Below are 20,247 nucleotides of genomic sequence, written 5' to 3'. Positions count from 1 at the left end.
ATAATTAAATGATTCATAGAAATTTCATCTTTAAATTCCTTCTTCATAGGTTCAAAGAATGGGTCTTATAAATTCCTGAAGAAATACAGACCTAAATTACAGTATATTTACATGAAATCATTTTTAAAAGGAACCCCAGACTATGTTTGAAAAAAAAGGCAGTTAAAAGAAGAATCTATTCACAAGTACCATTGACCAATCGAAAAGTGCCAATCCTCAACTTCTGACAAAATGACTACAGTAGTCAGCCTCCTCCAAAATCACAATTCAAAACACACAATACACAGGCATGAATATTCATATACAAACATGAAAAACACACAGCATAACAGTTTATCTTACAAAATACAATGCTGCTTTCACTAAGAGAACCTTTAGCTATGTTATGCTATGTTGTCTCCTCAGGATTTCAATTAGAGCTGCAGAATCAAATTGAGGTATTCCACTGATTTCAATCTGCCAACTGTTGAGGCTCCATCAGTCAAGTACCTCAATTTCAAATTGGAGGTATATAAACCAAGGCAAACTCATGGAGGAAATATTTCTGGCGATTTCAAACAAAATGTATGCAGGAAAGTTCCATGCTTGTCATGATTATCTCATTTCATTTCTTTATGCACTTGTAGGTCAGTGATATGCAAGATGACAGAAGCTTCAAAATATTATGCCACCTGCTGACAATTTTTGCTTGATTGTTTTTATCGTTTGCTGATAGTTCTTGAGTGGTGATTTTTATCCTTGTATTCAAGTTAAACAGATAATTCTGCGACCTACTCAGATGAGGTACATCAATATTTTATCAATGCAATATTAGAAATGTAACACAAAGTTTACTTTTGAAACTCAACATGCACCCACAAGATAGATTTCTTGTGAGGTAATCCTTTGAATAACACGAGGGCAAGCGAATGCTTGTAATACTGAGTACAGGCCAATTCAGAAATGGGAAATGGTATACATTAAATGGGGAGATGACAGGGAATGGCAAAGTGATATGCAATACAGTCCATTCGGGTATAACACGTGTTTGGTCAACGCGAATTGACTATGACTTGACTGACAAATTATGGAAGCTGTTTGGATAATATGAACTTTCTACTGAACAGGTATAGCAATTTTCTATAGCTATCTTCTACAGTGAAATTCTCTGTAGCATTTTCTATAGTGCGAATTGCAGAGAAACGAAACTGTTGCATTATACCAGAATGCACTGTATAGAACTTTACAAGTCAAAATCTTAAATACTGGCCCATCACAAACCTTTCAAACTGATCATGAGAAACCACCTGCAATTGGATAAATGGCACTGCCAATACCTGACAATATTTAATGAGACACTGCTAAATAAAGCTGTGTGCCACTTATTTCATGCAGTTTCAGGAGCATTTTATAACTTGTCATGTTTGTATGTAGTGTAAGTGAAAATTTTAAGATAGCTCAAATTATGATTTGTATTATTGATTATGAAAGTCATTCAGAAAGTGAAGATTTCAAGTAGATTCACTGATTTGGTTTTATGACCCTATAATCATGGGAAAAGCATGTTGGCACAAACATGCCCGATGTATGTGGTAGAACTGCACTAAGGAAACAAAACAATGAACAGGGACGGTAAAAAGGAATGTGAAACAGGTAAAAACTGAAGAGGTTTAAATCTAAAACAGGTAGTCAACAAATTATAGTAAAAATTAAATGGAAAGTAAGCTATTCCAGGTATTGCAAAAGTATGTTTAATGTCCGTTGGATTCGAATTGTTATCCATGGACTTACTGCTGGAAATTGTCATAGTTCAGATTTTGCGGAGGCAGATTTGCTAAAATTGCCAATATTTCTCAAACTGACAACACCTTCTGGAGTTGCACATGCAGAGTTAAATGCAGACGTCCAAAATTTACTGTCAGTGATCATATCTGTTCAGTTCCTCCATAGATTTGCCCTCTTGGTACTTCCAGGTAGTCACAATGTGAAATCCATGAACTGTCAAGAATTTTCAATTTTAATCCTTTTGTCCAAAACACACAGAAAAAACTAGTTTGTTCAATGAAGTACTGATGAGCTTTTAAAATGGTTTACTAAGTTCACATTTGCTGAACAATCACCTTGCTTCTGAAAAACTGATTTTCATTTTTAAATTCCTCAACTTCACAAGAAATTCCAAAATGTTATCTGAAAACTTAAATTTCAATCCGATCCTTAATTCTATATCACAATGTCAATCCTTCTTTGGTGACGTGTAATATGAGAGCATTATATTTTTCTACCTGGTACGGTCCCAGGGGAATACTTCAGCTTATATTGTTGGTTCACCAGCTTGTTGACATCCAGGACTAGGGAGTAATACATTCAGAATTTGAGGAATTTCAAGACTGAAATGTTTGGACAATATGGGTATCATGGGGTAGGAAAGTTGAGGTGAGGTAGACAAATAGACATATTATGACAACACAGGCTTTCAGTGCGCAATGGTGGACTTCTCTTACAAGCTTTGCAATGTTGTGACACTTAAATACAGTTGTTAACTTAGCGGAGGTGCAAAATAGCTTAATTTTCAAGAATTTTAATTCTTGGTACTTATGAGATGTACGTTTTTAAGAATGTACACCTGATATCTTTGGTTCAAAATGACAGATTTATTTTTGGAATTGATTTCACCAGTGTCTGAATTAGTATTACTCTTGTTTAAGTCACAAGGTTCTGGTTTCAAGTACTATTCAAAGATCAAGGCTGACATCCAGTGGGGGTAAGCTCTGTTGCTGGAGGGGTTATAGATAATAAACCATGGTCCAATCTCATCTCTCATTGACATAAAAGATATTGTGGCACTATTTTGAAGGACAGGAAGGGAGTTAATACCTGCATTGTCTAATATTTATCTTAGAGTAAAACCATTTATCTAGTCATTACCACTTTGCTGTTTTTGGTAGCTAGCTGTCTGCAAAGTTTCTACAAGTGATTACAATTCAAAACTACCTCAGTGGCTGTCAGCTAATTTGAAATCTCCAATGGGTTTGAAAAGCTCCATATAAATGCTCATATTCTTTTAATTTCTCTGCCACAGCTATATATCTACCTGCAGTGGATAAAGTGATCACCAAAGAGCCCCGTTGAAAGGGAGTGCAAAATAGGTAGAAAACAATAGTCAAATGAAGCAGAAAATATTTTCCAGCAAATCAAAGCTCACTTCTTTCACTGCCAGTAAGCACTTAGTTTCCAAATACAAAGACATTGTCTCAGGATGCATCTTTCTACTTCCATACACAGCAAACAATGTGACATCTGATTCACAGGAGACCAATTATTATTTAAAGCAACATGTAGCTAGCTGTACTGCAATGTTATTAATCATAACAAATCAAAAATAAGAACAAAACTCCAGCACATTATGACACTTGACCCAAACGTTCAGCTAAAACAATAAGAAAACTAGTCTGGAATATCTATCATTCTCCAAGTATTAAAAGCATTACTACATCATACCTCTATTTCTTGGTCTTCCCACCTCCCTTAAAATTTAACCAAATTAATGTACAAACATATTGCAGCCTTCATTATTTGCCATTAATCGATTACTCATTGCTGCCATAATTATATCAAGCACTAAATAACTCTTATATCAAGTCATTGTAAACATTTAAGAAACCACACAAAATCACTATTTCCCCCATCATCAGTTTTAGATACTTGAAAGGCACTTTCCATGTTGAAACGTCAAGTTTGAAGATATTCCTCATTAAATTATGGTTAACTAAAATATCTTTCTGGTAATTTTACTATTGTTTTCAATTTTAGTATTGGGTATGGATTTTAAACAAAATATCACACATACTTAAAACTTGTTAACTTCAAATAACATTGCAACAAGTTCACTAAGCAATAGATTTGTAGTCACAATTACCTCACCTGTGTGTTCAGAATACTTAAGCCAGACATTGCATGTGAAAATCAAATCCAATTTAACTCATGACCAAATTGCTGCTTGTTGATCACGTTGTCCTCCACAAATCCTACCAAATCAGCCCACAAAAGTAGACAACTCCGTTTATATTGCCAGATTGTCCTAACTGAACATTAGGATCTTCAAAGATTTGAAAAGAGGTCTTAATTAGTGCATAAATCCTAAATCAGAGCACCGAATTTTGTTATCTACCGTTTCAAATAATGAAAAATAACACAGATATTCATTTAACCATTACTTGCAGCTCTATGGCACTCAAAAACATAATCACTCCTGATCTAACCATACTGATTTCCCATAGAATGTCAATTCACAGAATTAAACTTGAACATTCATGCCTTTGACAAAATCCTAGTGGGGGAAGAAACTAAGCCTTCATCTCGTTATTTAAGAGATGGGATTAAAGATGAGACTGAAAGGAGGAAAAAATAACTACCACACTCCACAAAGGAGCAAGCAGACCTAAAGTTTAATCTGTGCAATAGCTGGATGTACCCACAAGTCAAAACAAACTCTTTCTAGAGTTGCTCTCCAAGTCAAGAACAAGAATAATCTATATAGACCAAGTCGTATGCCTCCCCCTTCATGTTTTAATTCTCCTCTGTGCTATCTCCCTACTTATACCCACCAAACAAACCAGAAACAGCAAGGTTTGAAGTTCAGCAAGCCAGCTGGAGCCAGGAACTGGAAACAATATGGCAGCTCCCAGGTTATGCTGACCAAAACAAATCACTGATACAAATTGAACATTAAAAAATTTCATACCATAGACTGAACCATGTCTGGCCATGAGCTGTTAATCATTCTATTTTAACACACGATGCGCCACTAGTCGTTTATAAGTGATCTATACAACTCAACTATAACGCAGGTTTAAAACAAACTTGCATCAAGTGTAGATTCTGTTCCTCTACTTGAGAAAGTTCGAATTATGTGTATAGAAGTAATGGAAACACAAAATGAGACTTAAATGGAACATTGTGCCCAATTATTTTCGACAGCCTGTTGTAAAATAAAATTTTAATTAGACTCCAATGTAAATCTTTACATTGGATAATTAAGTCAACTTGGTGTTTTCCCCCCCAAAATCCCATGGATAAATGCATGGTACAATCCAACTCTCAGTCATTGGCACACAGCCTCTCAGTTCCTCAGTGTTCAGATTACTTCCTCGAACGACACATCATTGTGTGTTATAGGAAAGAGAGTCATGCTCAGCCTCCAAAAATTCAATGAATCAACCCACCAAGCTCACTCCTGACTTAAACACAAGTAATATGACAAATTAATAAGGCACCTGGGTAAACACTACCCTGATGAAATTTCACCCATCGTGAATCCCTACCTCCAGGAAAAGGGCAAGACAAGAAAACCTGCGGAAACATACAAAGATTAAAAATGAAGTTAGAAAATACAACTACAGTTGTTTTGATAAAATTAACACCTCAAATGCAACTCCATTTTATTTCTCATACTGGCATTATGGCACCCATGGACCACATTAGGATGCACAATGCTTTGAGACCTTAAAAAGCTGTTAACATTTCCATGGTATGCTGTAATGGTTAAAAAAAGCCATTTCAGTCTGTTGCTTACTTTCAAAAAACCATCTTGCTCATTGACACCTACTCATCTTGGGAAATTCGTTGTGAGCACTCTTAAAATGTTGTCTATTTGCGTTAGTTAATTAGAAATACAGTATATGCAAGAGTATCATAAACAATGATGCACATGCATCCTAGAACTTAGGTTTCCACTGCAAAATTTTAAAGAGGATTCAATTTGAGGCAGGTGAATTAATGAACAACTAATTTCATTTCAGTATTTAAAAAAAAGGAAGAAACTGAAAATGCATTAATCCTAATTTTCCCAACAGCAGGAACTATACAATTTCAAAGGATTGTTAAAAATGATTCCAAATTGAGGGAATGAGAACTCAAATGATTATCTAAATCGGTCATGTCTGATTAATCAAACTGCATTTTTTGAGAAAGAAGCACTCTGTATCAGGCAAGTCTTGTGGATGTTGTATACGTGGACTTTAATTTTTAAAAATTGCTAAGATGCCATACAAGGAATCAATGATGAAAGGGCATGGAATTGGAGGAGGCTGTGTGACAGGGCATTGTAATCGGTTGCTTGGAGGAAAATAAGATAATCAATAAAACATTTTCAAATTCAAAGAAACATTGTGAACTAGAGCTTCAGAAAACAACTGTCAATAAAGTAACAATTGCCCAACCAAGTTTGTAAAGGACGGGATGGGAACAGGTACCAAAGCAATCAAAGCTAATGGAATGGCTGCCCTTTATCCACAAGAGGCTAAAATAGTGAAGATATGTTGGGATGTCAGTGAGTTGTAATGGTGATCTCTCCTTGCAGTGTTTTACCTCATCTCAATACCACTACAATGCAAGAGTGGTGATCAGGAGTTTGTATATTAATGTTGATGTCTGGAATTCACACCCCATTTCTGAAATACCTGAAGATGGTTGAGATCTTTCCTTCACCATAGCATCACATCAGGTTGTTTTAAGGTGGCTCCACTGTTCAGCTCCATTCACAGACAGGCAGACAAAATGACCCACAGTGGCTAAACAATCTTTCACAATCATGAACAGCAATATTATTGCCTAATGCCTCAACATCGCACAGGTAATTGTTCACAAGAAGATTAACTGATCTGGCCATATCATCACAGCTACAGGAGTACCAGAGGCAGTGTATTTTGCACCAATGGTTTATGTCCCAATCCTGCAAGACTCCGCAACCAAGATGATCCAAGTCAGGAATGTAATAAAATTCAAGCTACAACACACCAGAACAGAACAGATCCATTTTTTTTAAACCACCATGTAGTCAAATTCAATATCAACTCTTTGTCAGTGGTGCGTTGTGGCATGTATGACCTTCGGGATACAACTGTTCAAAGCAAGTACCACCCTGTAACATATATTGCAACATAACAGAACTACATTCCTTCACTGATGTCAAAAGCAGCTCACGCAGACAGATCAGAATGTTTCATAGGGAAGGATCACAATGATAAATGGTGAAGCATCTTTTCAACTCTCAAGGAAACTCTAGATGGACAAGAAATGTAGTATTGCTAGAATCAGCCCCACCCCAGGAATTGTTTTTAAAAACATATCACAATATTATAAACATTCCTTAGCAACATTTATCAATCATTGCAAACCTTTCGTACCAAGGATTGTGATCCACAAGTCTAGGATTTGTGTACACTTCAAGTAGTTTTTTTTCCCAATAAACAGAACACACCAATTTGGTCCATCATGCACACACACAGCTCATGCTTGTTCTAGTATCATCCCTTGCCTTTTCTTCACAACTCATTCAATTCTTTCTTTGAATATTTATCAAATTTCCTTTTTGAATATAATAGTGACTGTTATGGCCTGTTGTGATAATATATTCCATAGTTTAAAATACCTTCTATCATTCCTCTTTGTTCTTCCAGCAATAGCGATATTCGTACATTTATGTTACTTTTTTTTGCTAGCTCAATGACTCTGAAATAACTCCATTCTGTCTATAAGCTACTAGTATGAATATCATTTCAATCATGCAGAAGTCAGAACTTTATGGAGTAATAACCAGCGTCCAAACCTGTATATGTCATTAAACAATCAAAATTTTGAAATGCTCCAGCTGTATTGCAAAGTATCAGAAAACTCAAATACTAAATAACCACCTAGGCCCTTAATATCTAATGGCAAAAACATCTGCGATGCAGCAGACTTCACATTTAAATCTTTGAAAACAAATTTTGAGTTTATGGAAAATCTTATTCATATCACGTTCAATGGAGGTGACGCTTTCAGAGATCAATTAAACAACATATTAGAACATTTTATTTTAAAAATGGGAAATTGCCTGACTTCAGCTAATTGCTTGCACTCACTTCTTAGAAATCATCTTTTGGATTTTATGATGGCCTTTCTTCAAGTGTTTTACCTGCAGATAGGCTTTCCCCAGCTGAAAAGTGAGCTATTGAGGAAAGGCTCATCTCTGCTATGTTTCTGAAACACCCCTATTGTGGCCAATGTGAATCCAGATAGTCCTCATTAAAGGATATGTAGAAGACTTGGTGATGGCTGTTCTTCTACAAGCTGCACCTGCCAAGACCACAGTCAACTGCATGCACCTCGTGACCTGTGTATGCCAAAACACCAGATTGACAACCACCTGAATAGATCAGACTTTACCTCTTCCGCTCCTTAACAGAATGAACCACAAATGATCAATAAGGTTTTGTCCTCCGAAATGAATCACAACATAGAGAAATCATTTTTTATTGCTGTTTGCCTTACGTATGTCTGCTTTCGGTTCTTTAGAGGGATAAGCATTTATACTTTCATAATGCAAACTACGTGCTAACCAGTTCTACATCTTGATTTAATAAATGTTGTTTTATTCTAAGTCAATAGTTTTGCATTAAAGAAAGTTGGGATTATCGTTAACTGGAGACTTGGCTGAGGTACTCTCATCAGACTTTACAGTTCAGAGTATTTGATGAGCTTAGAATTAGAAAAAACAACTTCACTGATAAATGACATTTCAAGTCTTGTGATGAGCCAGGTGGCCTACATTTACCTCAAGAAAAATTTAAAATGAAGCTCACAGCTAAAAAGTTAAAAGCATTCTTGTAAATAAGGGTACAATCAGTAATAGTCAGAAGAATTGTCCTGACATCATTAGAAATGTAAATTATTGAATGGCCCAGAGTTTGAAGGCTAGATTTTGAAAGCAACAGATGGTTTACATTTATTTGGAACATGCAATGCATGCCATATTGCAATGCAATGGGTTGCCAGGGTTAGCGAGTTTTCAATTTTGAATTTATGTGTTAGCACCTCCGAAAAAGACGGTCAGTAGTTCAGTTTAGGAACAGAGATAGTTGCAGCTTTTTGCGCCAAGGGACAAAAAGGATACATGTTAGCCAATCCTGCACCTTAAGCAGAAAAAATTACTAACAGTGTTAACACTAGAATGCAGGTGGGAACTCAAGTTTCATGTTCATGAAGGAAAAGGAGACAAAGATTTACCTAGGTTACATAGAACATAGAAGAATACAGCGCAGTACAGGCCCTTTGCCCTCGATGTTGCGCCGATCCAAGCCCACCTAACCTATACTAACCCACTATCCTCCATATACCTATCCAATGCCCGCTTAAATGCCCATAAAGAGGGAGAGTCCACCACTGCTACTGGCAGGGCATTCCATGAACTTACGACTCGCTGAGTGAAGAACCTACCCCGAACTTCAGTCCTATATCTACCCCCCCTTAATTTAAAGCTATGCCCCCTTGTAATACCCGACTCCATATGCGGGAAAAGGTTCACACTGTCAACCCTACCCAAGCCCCTAATCATCTTGTACACCTCAATCAAGTCACCCCTAAACCTTCTTTTCTCTAATGAAAACAGCCCCAAGTGTCTCAGTCTTTCCTCATACGATCTTCCTTCCATACCAGGCAACATCCTGGTAAACCTCCTCTGCACCCGTTCCAGTGCCTCCACATCCTTCCTATAGTATGGCGACCAAAACTGCACACAATATTCCAGATGCGGCCGCACCAGAGTCTTATACAACTGCATCATGACCTCAGGACTCCGGAACTCAATTCCTCTACCAATAAAAGCCAGTACGCCATATGCCTTCCTCACCGCACTATTTACCTGGGTGGCAACTTTCAGAGATCTGTGTACATGGACACCAAGATCCCTCTGCTCATCCACACTACCAAGTATCCGACCATTAGCCCAGTACCCCATCTTTTTGTTATTCTTCCCAAAGTGAATCACCTCACACTTAGCTACATTGAATTCCATTTGCCACCTTTCTGCCCAGCTCTGCAGCTTCTCTATATCCTGCTGTAACCTGCCACATCCTTCCTCACTGTCAACAACTCCTCTGACTTTCGTATCATCCGCAAACTTGCTCACCCAACCTTCTAACCCCTCTTCCAGGTCATTTATAAAAATGACAAACAGCAATGGTCCCAAAACAGATCCTTGTGGAACACCGCTAGTAACTGCACTCCAAGATGAACCTTTACCATCAACTACTACCCTCTGTCTTCTTCCATCCAGCCAATTCCTAATCCAAACCTCCAACTCACCCTCAATGCCATACCTCCGTATTTTTTGAAGTAGCCTACCATGGGGAACCTTATCAAACGCCTTACTAAAATCCATATATACCACATCTACCGCTTTCCCCTCATCAACCTCCTTCGTCACCTTTTCAAAGAATTCAAAGGTTGTTACTAGAAGAAAATTTCTACAGTAACCATCATGAGCTTTCAGAAGTTGGGGGGGGGGGGGAGGAAATAGAAAGAGGGAGAGAGATTGGGCGGGGAACAAACAGTGTCTGTTAGGAGCTGTGCCTAGTTGGGACAAAGAAAACAGACAATAAATAATCAGAGATGTCCCTGATTTTCAAACCACAAATGTAGTCAAACCCAAGCCCATAGTCACAATGTGTTGAAGGAAAGTTGGAGGTTCTCTTAGCCAAGTGAAACCTGAAACGATAACTGATGATCACCTTGCTGCATTGGAGAATAGTTGGAAAATGGATGAAAAGTCAATTCCAGAAAATACTTCCAAAAAGAGAGGTGAATATTTTGGAATTGTTCACAAGACCACTGGAGCAGAAATTGTGTTATTCGGCCCACTGAGTCTGCTCTACCATTCGATCATGGCTAATAGGATTTTCAATACCATTTTGCTGCTTTCTCCCCATAACCTTTGATCCCCATGGTAATCAAGAACATATTTATCTCTGCCTTAAATATACTTAATGACCTGACCTCACTGACTTCTGCGGCAATAAATTCCACAGATTCACAACTCTTTCACTAAAGAGGTTTCTTCTTATCTCTGTTCTGAAGGGTATTCTCTTTACTCTCAGGCTGTGCCCTCAGGTCCTATTCTCTCTTGCCGGTAAAAAATCTTCCCAACATCCACTCTGTCCAGGCCAAATAGGAATTCCGTAAGTTTCATTTCAATCCCCCCCTCATCCTTCTAAACTCCACTGAGTATGGTCGCAAGGTTCATATGTTAAACATTTCATTCCAGAGATCATTCTCGTGAACCTGCTCCAGGGCCAATACATCCTTCCTGAGACATGGGTGCAAAGTTGCTCTAAATCTGGCCTGACCAGAGCCTTATAAGCCTCAGAAGTACATCCCTGCTTTTACATTCTAGCCCTCTCGAGATGAATGACAACATTGTATTTGGCTTCCTAATTACTGACTCTACCTGCAAGTTTACTTTAACAGATGCTTAGACTATATAAAGTCCCTTTATACTTCAGATTTCTGAATTTTCTCCCCGTTTAGAAAATAGTACATTCCTGGCCTCTATTCTTCCGACCAAAGTGCATGATCAAACACTTTCCGACATTGTATTTCATGTCACTTCTTAGCCCATTCTCCTAACCTGTCGAAATCTTTCTGCAGCCTTCCTGCCTCCTTAATACTACATGCCCCTCCACCTATCTTTGTGTCATCTGCAAACGTAGGCCGAATGCCATCATTTCCTTCATCCAGATCATTCATGTACAAAGGGAAAAGCTGTGGTCCTTGTGGAGTACTACTTATGACTGGCTTCCATTCAGAAAAGACCCTTTTATCTCCACTCTCACCATTATTCTTTAAAGTAGGCATAATGTGTGCTGTGGACAAGGGTACCAGTGTATTTACAATGTGTTTTTTTTTAAACTGGGAAGTTAAAGTTGATTGCAGAAAACAATACTTCGTGTAGTAGGGGTTAGCATATTGGCATGGATAGAAGATTCGCTAGATAATAGGAAACAGTAGCATAAATGGATTATTTTCTGGTTGACTAATATAATAAGTGGTGCGCCAAAAGGAATAAAAGGTGCAACCTAAACATTTAATAACTTACACAAATAGCTTGGAAGAACTAACTAACGGTATGGCTGCTAAATTTGGTGATCATACCAAGAAAGACAGGAAAGCAAGTGTGAAGGTCACGAGTACGAAATTGACTCCATGGGTTAAGTAGGTGGGCAAAGATCACGGACTCCATTGACATGCTTCGCTGTTGCGGAAAGGCTACTATCATCAAAGACCCCATCGTAGGCAGAAGACAGAAGTCTGAACACACGCCAACAGGTTCAGGAACAGCTTCTTCCCAGCTGTTAGTCAACTGATGAATGGACACTCTAGCATCACATAATGCTGACCTTGACAAAGCTGATCTCGCCTAGCACACAATCTGCTCAATGTAATCTGTATGCCTCTGTCTAAGTCTTTCGATCTGTACATTCTTGCTTACTATGATATGCTTGTACTGCTCGCAAACAAAGCTTTTCACTGTACCTCGGTACGTGTGACAATAAATAAATCAAGTAGATAAGTTATTGGTAAGCAAGACAATGAAAGGTTTTCACAGCAGGCAGTAATGTGGAAGAATCAAATATGTTCTTATTGAATGACAGGGTTAGCTCAAGGGAGCAAGTGGCCTTTTCCTCTTTAACTAGAGTGTTAAGTTATAACATTTACTTTATTAATGCATTGAATATAAAGTTTACTGAAAAATATGTAACCTTGTGGATTTATTCTTTGAATAATGAACGTGGATTTTTATTTTCTCTAATCATTAGAGATCTCTATTGGGATCTCAATAACCTTTATAAGATTATTTGCACGATGTTTCCTTTCAGAAGTTCTCCAGTATTCACACTTAGAAATCTTCAAGGCTTCTCTTCTCAATCCAGCATTTTTACCTCTGGCATCCTGCAAGGTTCCATCCTTGAATTCTATTGCACATGATACCACCAGTAACATGTGAAAACACTCAGTTTTAAGTCAAATGAGTATATCCAGCTGTACCTCAACACCAACTCTCTCCATTCCTATCCTGAAGCTTTCAGCCTGCCTATCCACATTCACCTTAGGTTCCCATCAAACTTTCTTCCACTCTCTCCTTCCACTCATTCCTGGAACATCTGGATAACAAGAATACCAAAGTCAGACTCCCTACTTACTGACAACAGTTCCACCTAAAATATAATTCCAACCAAACTTCTTTCCAAACTTCAAGATCTAGGTCTCTGCTCTGCCCTCTGCAACTGAATCATTGACTGCTTGGCCCACAGAAGGTAAACAGTAAGAATAGGCAACATTTCCTCCATAATAATCCGCAAAGCTAATGCCCTGCAAGGCTGCATACTCAGCTCCTTATTATATTCCATATATACACGGCTGTCGCCAAATTTCATCCTAACTCAGTTTGCTGACAACACCACATTTGTAAGCGAGAGTTCTTGGTGATATGGTGCAAAGATAACCTCTCCCTCAACATCAGCAAAACAAAAGAGCTGGTCATTGACTTCAGGAAGATGGAGTGTCTACATCAATGGTGCTGAGATGGAGGTGGTCAGGAGTGCCAAGTTCCTAGGAGTGATGATCACCAATCACTCCTGGTCCACCCACGTCAATGTAACAGTCAAGAAAACACAACAATGCCTCTACTTCCTCAGGAGGCTAAGGAAATTCAGCATATCTATTAAAGACTCTTACCAATTTTTGTAGATGCACAATAGAAAGAGTTCCATCCAGATGCACCACAGCTTGGTATGGCAACTGCTTTGCCCAGACCCATTAAAAAAAATAGAATTGTGAATGCAGCCTCATCCATCCACAAACCAACCTTCCACCTGTTGATTCCATCTACACTTCTCGTTGCTTCATGAAGTCAGCCAACTTAATCAAAGACCACTCCTAACCCGGTTATACTCACTTCCACTCTCTTCCTTCCGGCATAAGATATAATAGTTTACATACAGGTAAAAACAGATTCAAGAACGGCTGCTTCCCTGTTATTAGACTTCTGAATGGACCTCAAATTTTAAATTTAATGTGCACCTTCTCTGCAACCATAACATTGTATTCTTTGCTCTATTCTATTACCCTAAAAGCATTTGTATGGTGTGACCTGCCTGTACTGCACACAAATCAAAACATTTCGCTGTACCTAGGTATGTGACAATAATAACTCAAATCTTGTGATTTCTCAACTCTACTCATTCTTAGTATTTATTTGCCACTTCCACAATCTACACCTTTCTGCCTAATATTTAATCTCCATCTCCTGCTTATATTAATTTGCATCCAGGACATACCAGAAGCAAATACCAATGATGATCACTGCTCCTTTAATCCAAACATAGTAGGGGGTGCAGCTAAAAAAGAAATCAGTATTTAGCAGTACTGGATATCCTACAAATTCTATCTGTGTATTGCTTTCATGCTCACAGTCAAATTATTGTTTTGGAATGGGGACAAATGTCAGATCTGAAATATGGCATATTGAAACAAACACAAGTAAACTTTGTTTTAATGATTTTAACGGTAAAATAAAAGTCTTCTAATACATTTGGAAAACAAGGACTGATTTAATGTATTAGTCCCTCCATTTTATAACACCAGCTTCTGACCAAATGATCAAGCCACTGAGAAATAATAGAAACCCCCCCCCCCCCCCCCATATCACCTAATAATTTGAGACACTGCAAACAAAAGAAATCTCGATAATTGTGTTTTCCAAACCAAAGAAAGAGGTGCTAAAGAAGCGGACTTATCGTCAACTTATACATGCTATTTAAAACTAAATAGCCTGTCTTCCATGAACATCGAAAAATTACACAATAAGCTAAAATTCAAAAATTGACAAGTACTGGTTGAGGTGTTTTGTTCAATCCTGGTAAATACTATCGACTGATGACCATGAGAGATCAAAATGCGTTACTGCAGTAAATCAGACTTCAAACGATGTCGCGTTTGAAGTAACAAACGACACGAATGGTAGAAAGTCCAAACCAATTATAAAAATAAGCTAACTTTTTGAGAAAAACTGAAGGGTGCCAAAAAGGGTCGACGGAATGGTTTGGCGCGGCGCTGTGTAGGCCGCGATCCAGCTTCCTCGAACCGCGAACTGAGCCCAGGTCGAGGGAGCGGAGGGAGACATTGTCCTCACTCAGTTCTCGGGCCTGACAGGACTCCACCTTTCGCTAAAACACACACACACACACACACAAATAGGACAACACAATAGCAACCAACCGCCTGTCGCCCTGCTTGACCTGGCAACAGCGATCGGCTGCAATGCCGCACCGCAAAGCGGAGGAAGAGACACAGAGAGAGAGATGGGGACAGGATTGAATGTCTGGCCGACACTCCTGCCTCGCCCCGCTCCCCAGCCCAAAATAAGAGGCCGGGCTGCCGCCCTTGTGGGTGATACGGCTGCTTCAATCGAAATAAACGTATCCGCCGCAGAGCGGGCCCGCCGCCATGGCGCACCGCGCTCAGCCCGCCGCCTCCATCTTCTGATTGTTCACCAACACCGGGCCTATTCCCACCCAGCTCCTCCACTCAGACAATAATGTGACGGCCTACTGAGAGAGGAAGGGGAGGGGGGGAAGAGTAGGGGAGAAGGAGAATAAAGCTCGGTTTCGGCTGACATTTTCCCTGCTCCCATCCAGCGGCGGGGAGGAGACGAGAGATAAAGGCCAGCCGAGCGGCTCCTGCTCGCACTCACCTCATCGTTAAAGGCGTTGACGGCTTCCATGCTGCCGGTGCCGGGGGAGGGAAGGGGGGGAAGGGTCACCGTGCTCACTCTGCTCTGTCAGAGGTCCAAGCTCCGGCTGCGGCCCTAACCGGGTTCCTGCGGCGCGATTCGGTTCGTCTCGTCTCGTCTCGTCCCGTCCCGGCTCTCACCTCCAAAGCTGCTTCACACGCGCCTCAGTCAACATGGCGGCGGCTGCACAACATCGCCGCACTGTCTGCTGGGAATAGATCTGCCAGTGGCGCCCGGCAACCGTCTGCTCTCAGGCAAGGGGAAGGCGCTCCATGCGCATGCGGAGGCCAGCAACCGTCTGCATCCTGCAATGGGGAAGGCGCACTGTGCGCATGCGGACACCGGCAACCGTCGTGCAGGGAAGCTTAGTGTGCATGCGGACACCGGCAAGAGCCGCGGAGGGGAAACTTAGTGCGCACGCGGAGGCCGGCAACCGTGAGCTTCGATCCGAAAGAGGGGCAAGGGTATGAAAGGTGCACATGCGAGGACCACAGTGTGCTGGGTGGTAGGTTATCGATCCCATATTGTACCTCAGCTATATTTTGCAACAAAAGTGATTCAAGATCACTATTTTCACAAGCACTCCAATTGCCTTCCAACTCTCAAAACAGAATGTCTCTGACACTTAAGTTGCTGATTTCACATTTTTCTGATGCCTCTCCAATGAGATACAGTTATAGCCAATGTTATCACACTTGGCACAGCTTTACAGGTTTATGTTGAAATAGGAAGATTTGGAAAGCAATACCGACGGGGATTCTATACGTAGGGGAACAGCAATCGCTTCTGCAGCCAAAGATATGATTCTGGGATCCAGGATGTCACTGAGTGGCTGCAAAGCAATCTGAGACAACAAAGTAATCAAACATACAAAATTAAGAGCAAGAGGAGGCCATTTGGCCCCCAGAGTCTGCTCTACTATTTAACAAGAACATGGCTGTCTGATCATGACCTCTACTTTCCTGACTACTCCTGTATATTTTGACCCCCTTATGTTTAAGAATCTATTTAATTCAGCTTTAAAAAGTATAAAATGATGTTACATCTATGCTGTCTGGAAAGATGATATTCAACCTACCAAGGTTTTACCCATTTGCTTAACCTCATAATATATCATTCTGCAGACTCTTTGTCTCACTAGTTGTCTGGTGTGTCATTCACAGACTCAATTGGAGGACATTCACTTTCATCATTACTGTCATTAGAATGTATTGTCAATAACTGTGGACCCAGCATGGATCCTTGTGGCACGCCACTAGTTGCCATCCTCTAAATGGCCCTCCTCATCCCAATTCTCCGTCTGCTATTGTTTAGCCTACCCTCTATTCTGCACCATAAGCTTTAAACTGAATAAGTAGCTCTCAGTGCCGGCAAAACCAAGGAACTCATTATTGATTTTCGGCAGGATGTTACTCATGCCCCCCTACACATTAACAGCACAAAGGTGGAACGAGTGGAGAATGTCAAACTCCTGGGAGTTGTCATCAACAATAAGCTTTCTTGGACTCTTCATGTGGATGCACTGGTTACAAAGGTCCAACAATGTCTCTGCTTCCTCAGGCAGCTGAGAAAATTTGGCATGACAGCAAATACCCTTGCCAACTTTTATCGGTGCACCATCGAGAGCATTTTGTCTGGATGTATCACTACCTGGTGTTGCATCTATACCATTCAAGATCGGAGATGGTTACAGAGAGCGGTGAACTTGGTGCGGACAATCACAATGGCCAACCTCCCATCTGTAGAATCCATCTACCAGGCCCGCTGTCAAGGAAAGGCTGCCAGCATTCTCAAAAATCCATCTCACCCTGGCAATTTTTTCTGTAATTTCTACCATCAGGGAGATGGTACAGAAGCCTGAACACACGCACCAGCTGGTTTCGAAACAGTTTCTACTCTACTGTTGTTAGAATACTGAATGGACTCACAAACTCTTAGCATTCGCCTGTACTTGTGTTTTAGTTTTTGCCACTGTTTGCCTATTATTTTCTTAGCTATGCTATTTAACTATGCGATCTGCCTGTATTGCTCGCAAAACAAAGCTTTTCACTGTGCCTCGGTACACGTCATACAGTCATAGAGATATACAGCATGGAGACAGACCCTTCGGTCCAACCCATCCATGCCGACCAGATATCCCAACCCAATCTAGTCCCACCTGCCAGCACCCAGCCCATATCCCTCCAAACTCTTCCCATTCACATACCAATCCAAATGCCTTTCAAATGTTGCAACCGTACCAGCCTCCACCACTTCCTCAGGCGGCTCATTCCATACACGTACCACCCTCTGTGTGAAAACGTTGCCCATTACGTCTCCTTTATATCTTTCCCCTCTCATCCTAAACCTATGCCCCCAGTTTTGGACTCCTCAACCCCAGGGAAAAGAATTTGTCTATTCTATCCATGCCCCTCATTGGAATTCTTGCAAGTAGAGTAATCGGGGTGGATTACTCCCCACATGTTGAAGGTGGTCTGGAAGGGAATAGCAGTTGCTTTCAGGATTAATTTCCAATCAAATGAGTTCTGTTGGTTAAACAAAGTCCAAAGGAAATGCCAAACAGTAATAGACCAGTTAGTCTTACTTTGGTGGTGGGCAAATCGTTAGAATCAATCCTGAGAAAATGGATAAACTGTCACTTAGAAAGGCATGAACTAGTTGGGGATTGTCAGCACGGCTTTGTTAAGAAAGATCATGCCTTATGCATTTGACAGAATTTTTTGAGGAAGTGACAAGAGGATCGATGATGCAGTGGATATTGTCAACATGGATTTTAGTGAAGCTTTTGATAAGATCCCACAGTCTGAATTAATGAATACAGTTTGATTCAGAGAATGAATGAGGCATGTCAGATTATTAATGGAAAAAAAATCAGGATTGCTTCCTTGAATGAACGAATGGGCCAAGTTTGATTCATTGAATGAACGAATGAAGTATGATTCATTGTATGAATGAATGCAGTTTTATACATTAAAAGTATAAGGTTTGGTTGATTGAATGAAATTATGAAGATTGCATCACTGAATGAGTGAAATTTGATTCACTGAATTAATTAATGCAGTTTGATTCACTGAATTAACTAATGCAGTTTGAGAAGTTTGATTCATTGAATGAATGAATGAACTTTGATTCAATGAATGAACAAAAGCATTTGCATTCAATGATTGAATGAATAAAGTTTGATCCATTGACGAATGAGTTGTGCCTGATTCATTGACTTGAAAGAATGAAGGTTGATTTATTGAATGAATGAAGTTTGACTCACTGAATTAATGAATGCAGTTTGATTCACTGAATTAATGTATGAAGTTTGCATCATTAAAGAAAGAGTGAAATTTGATTCCTTGAATTAATGAATTAAGTCTGATTCAATGAATGAATGAATGCAGTTTGATTCATTAAATGAATGAGTGAAGTTTGCCTGTCAAAAAAGTAAAAGCCCATGGGATACAGAGTAATATGCCAAATGGATCCAATAGCTGCCCTTGGAAAGCTGTTTCAAGTTGTGTTCCATAGGAAAGATGGGATTAGAAAAGGCATTGTGCTGTCTTTGGGACAGCATGAATAAAATGGGATGAATATCCTCCTTCTCTGCTGTATCATTTCTACGGTTCTATGGACCACAGTCAAGTTACCAACCTATAGGTTCCTGCCTCCCTCCCTTCTTAAACAGGGATGCTACTTTAGCTATTTTCCACTCTTCTGGGTCCCTTCCTGACTCCAGCGTTTGCTGAAAGATCACCACCAATGTCTTTACAATCTCCTCAGCTATCTCCTTCAAAACTCGGTGCAGTCCACCTAGCTGGGGTGATTTATCCACCTTCAGACTTTCAGCTTCCCCAGTACCTTTTCCTTAGCGATTGGCACTACACTCTCAAAGTTTTGTACATTGCTTGTGTCTTCCACTGTGAAAACTGATGCAAAGTACCGATTCATTTCCTCAGTTCCCATTACTACTTCTCTAGCCATATTTTCCAATGTGGAATGTCTACTCTTGTCTCTCTCTTACCTTTTAGCTATCAAAAAATACTCTTGCAAGTTACTTTTAATATTCTTTTGTTATTACTCTAATTTTATCTCTCCCCCACCGCTCTGCTTATTGCTTTTTTAAAAAACTATCCTCTGGTGTTTAAATGTTTCCCAATCCCCCAGACCTTATAGAAGTTTACAAAATTATGAGGGGCATGGATAGGGTAAATAGGCAAAGTCTTCTTCCTGGGGTCAGGGAGTCCAAAACTAGAGGGCATAGGTTTAGGGTGAGAGGGGAAAGATATAAAAGAGACCTAAGGGGCAACGTTTTCACGCAGAGGGTGGTACATGTATGGAATGACCTGCCAGAGGAAGTGATGGAGGCTGGTACAATTGCAACATTTAAGAGGCATTTGGCTGGGTATATGAATAGGAAGGGTTTGGAGGGATATGGGCCGGGTGCTGGCAGGTGGGACTAGACTGGGTTGGGATATCTGGTCGGCATGGACAGGTTGGACCGAAGGGTCTGTTTCCATGCTGTACATCTCTGTGACTCTATGACATTGTTTGCTTTCTCTTTTGTTTTTATGCTGTCCCTGACTTCCTTGGTCAGCCATGGCTGCTTCATCCTCCCTTTAGAATGTTTCTTCTTCATTGGGATGTACTCCAAATCTGGTCTCAGCAGTGCCTCG

General features: G+C 40.0%; 1 protein-coding gene across 3 annotated transcripts in view; it reads right to left on the bottom strand.

The window, feature by feature from the left end:
• scaf4a (SR-related CTD-associated factor 4a) overlaps positions 1-15,714 on the bottom strand; it is an 86,656-nt gene extending 70,942 nt beyond the window's left edge. For 2 of the 3 annotated variants that reach the window (XM_043700716.2, XM_043700719.2), the window contains exons 1-2: positions 15,548-15,567; positions 5,301-5,328 (exon numbers count right to left, since the gene is read on the bottom strand). In XM_043700716.2, the coding sequence (XP_043556651.2) occupies positions 5,301-5,328; positions 15,548-15,552 (33 nt within the window). In that variant the 5' untranslated portion in view covers positions 15,553-15,567. Of the gene's footprint in view, positions 1-5,300; positions 5,329-15,547 lie in introns of all 3 variants that reach the window. The other variant, XM_043700717.2, reaches the window with a different exon arrangement.
• Positions 15,715-20,247: the final 4,533 nt, after the last annotated feature.

Source organism: Chiloscyllium plagiosum, unplaced genomic scaffold, assembly GCF_037043375.1.
Source record: "Chiloscyllium plagiosum isolate Xiang-an unplaced genomic scaffold, Cpla_swu_hap1 HiC_scaffold_12, whole genome shotgun sequence".
NCBI lineage: Eukaryota > Metazoa > Chordata > Chondrichthyes > Orectolobiformes > Hemiscylliidae > Chiloscyllium > Chiloscyllium plagiosum.
Note: the sequence above shows the minus strand (reverse complement) of the source record. Positions and strands in the feature narration are given on the sequence as shown.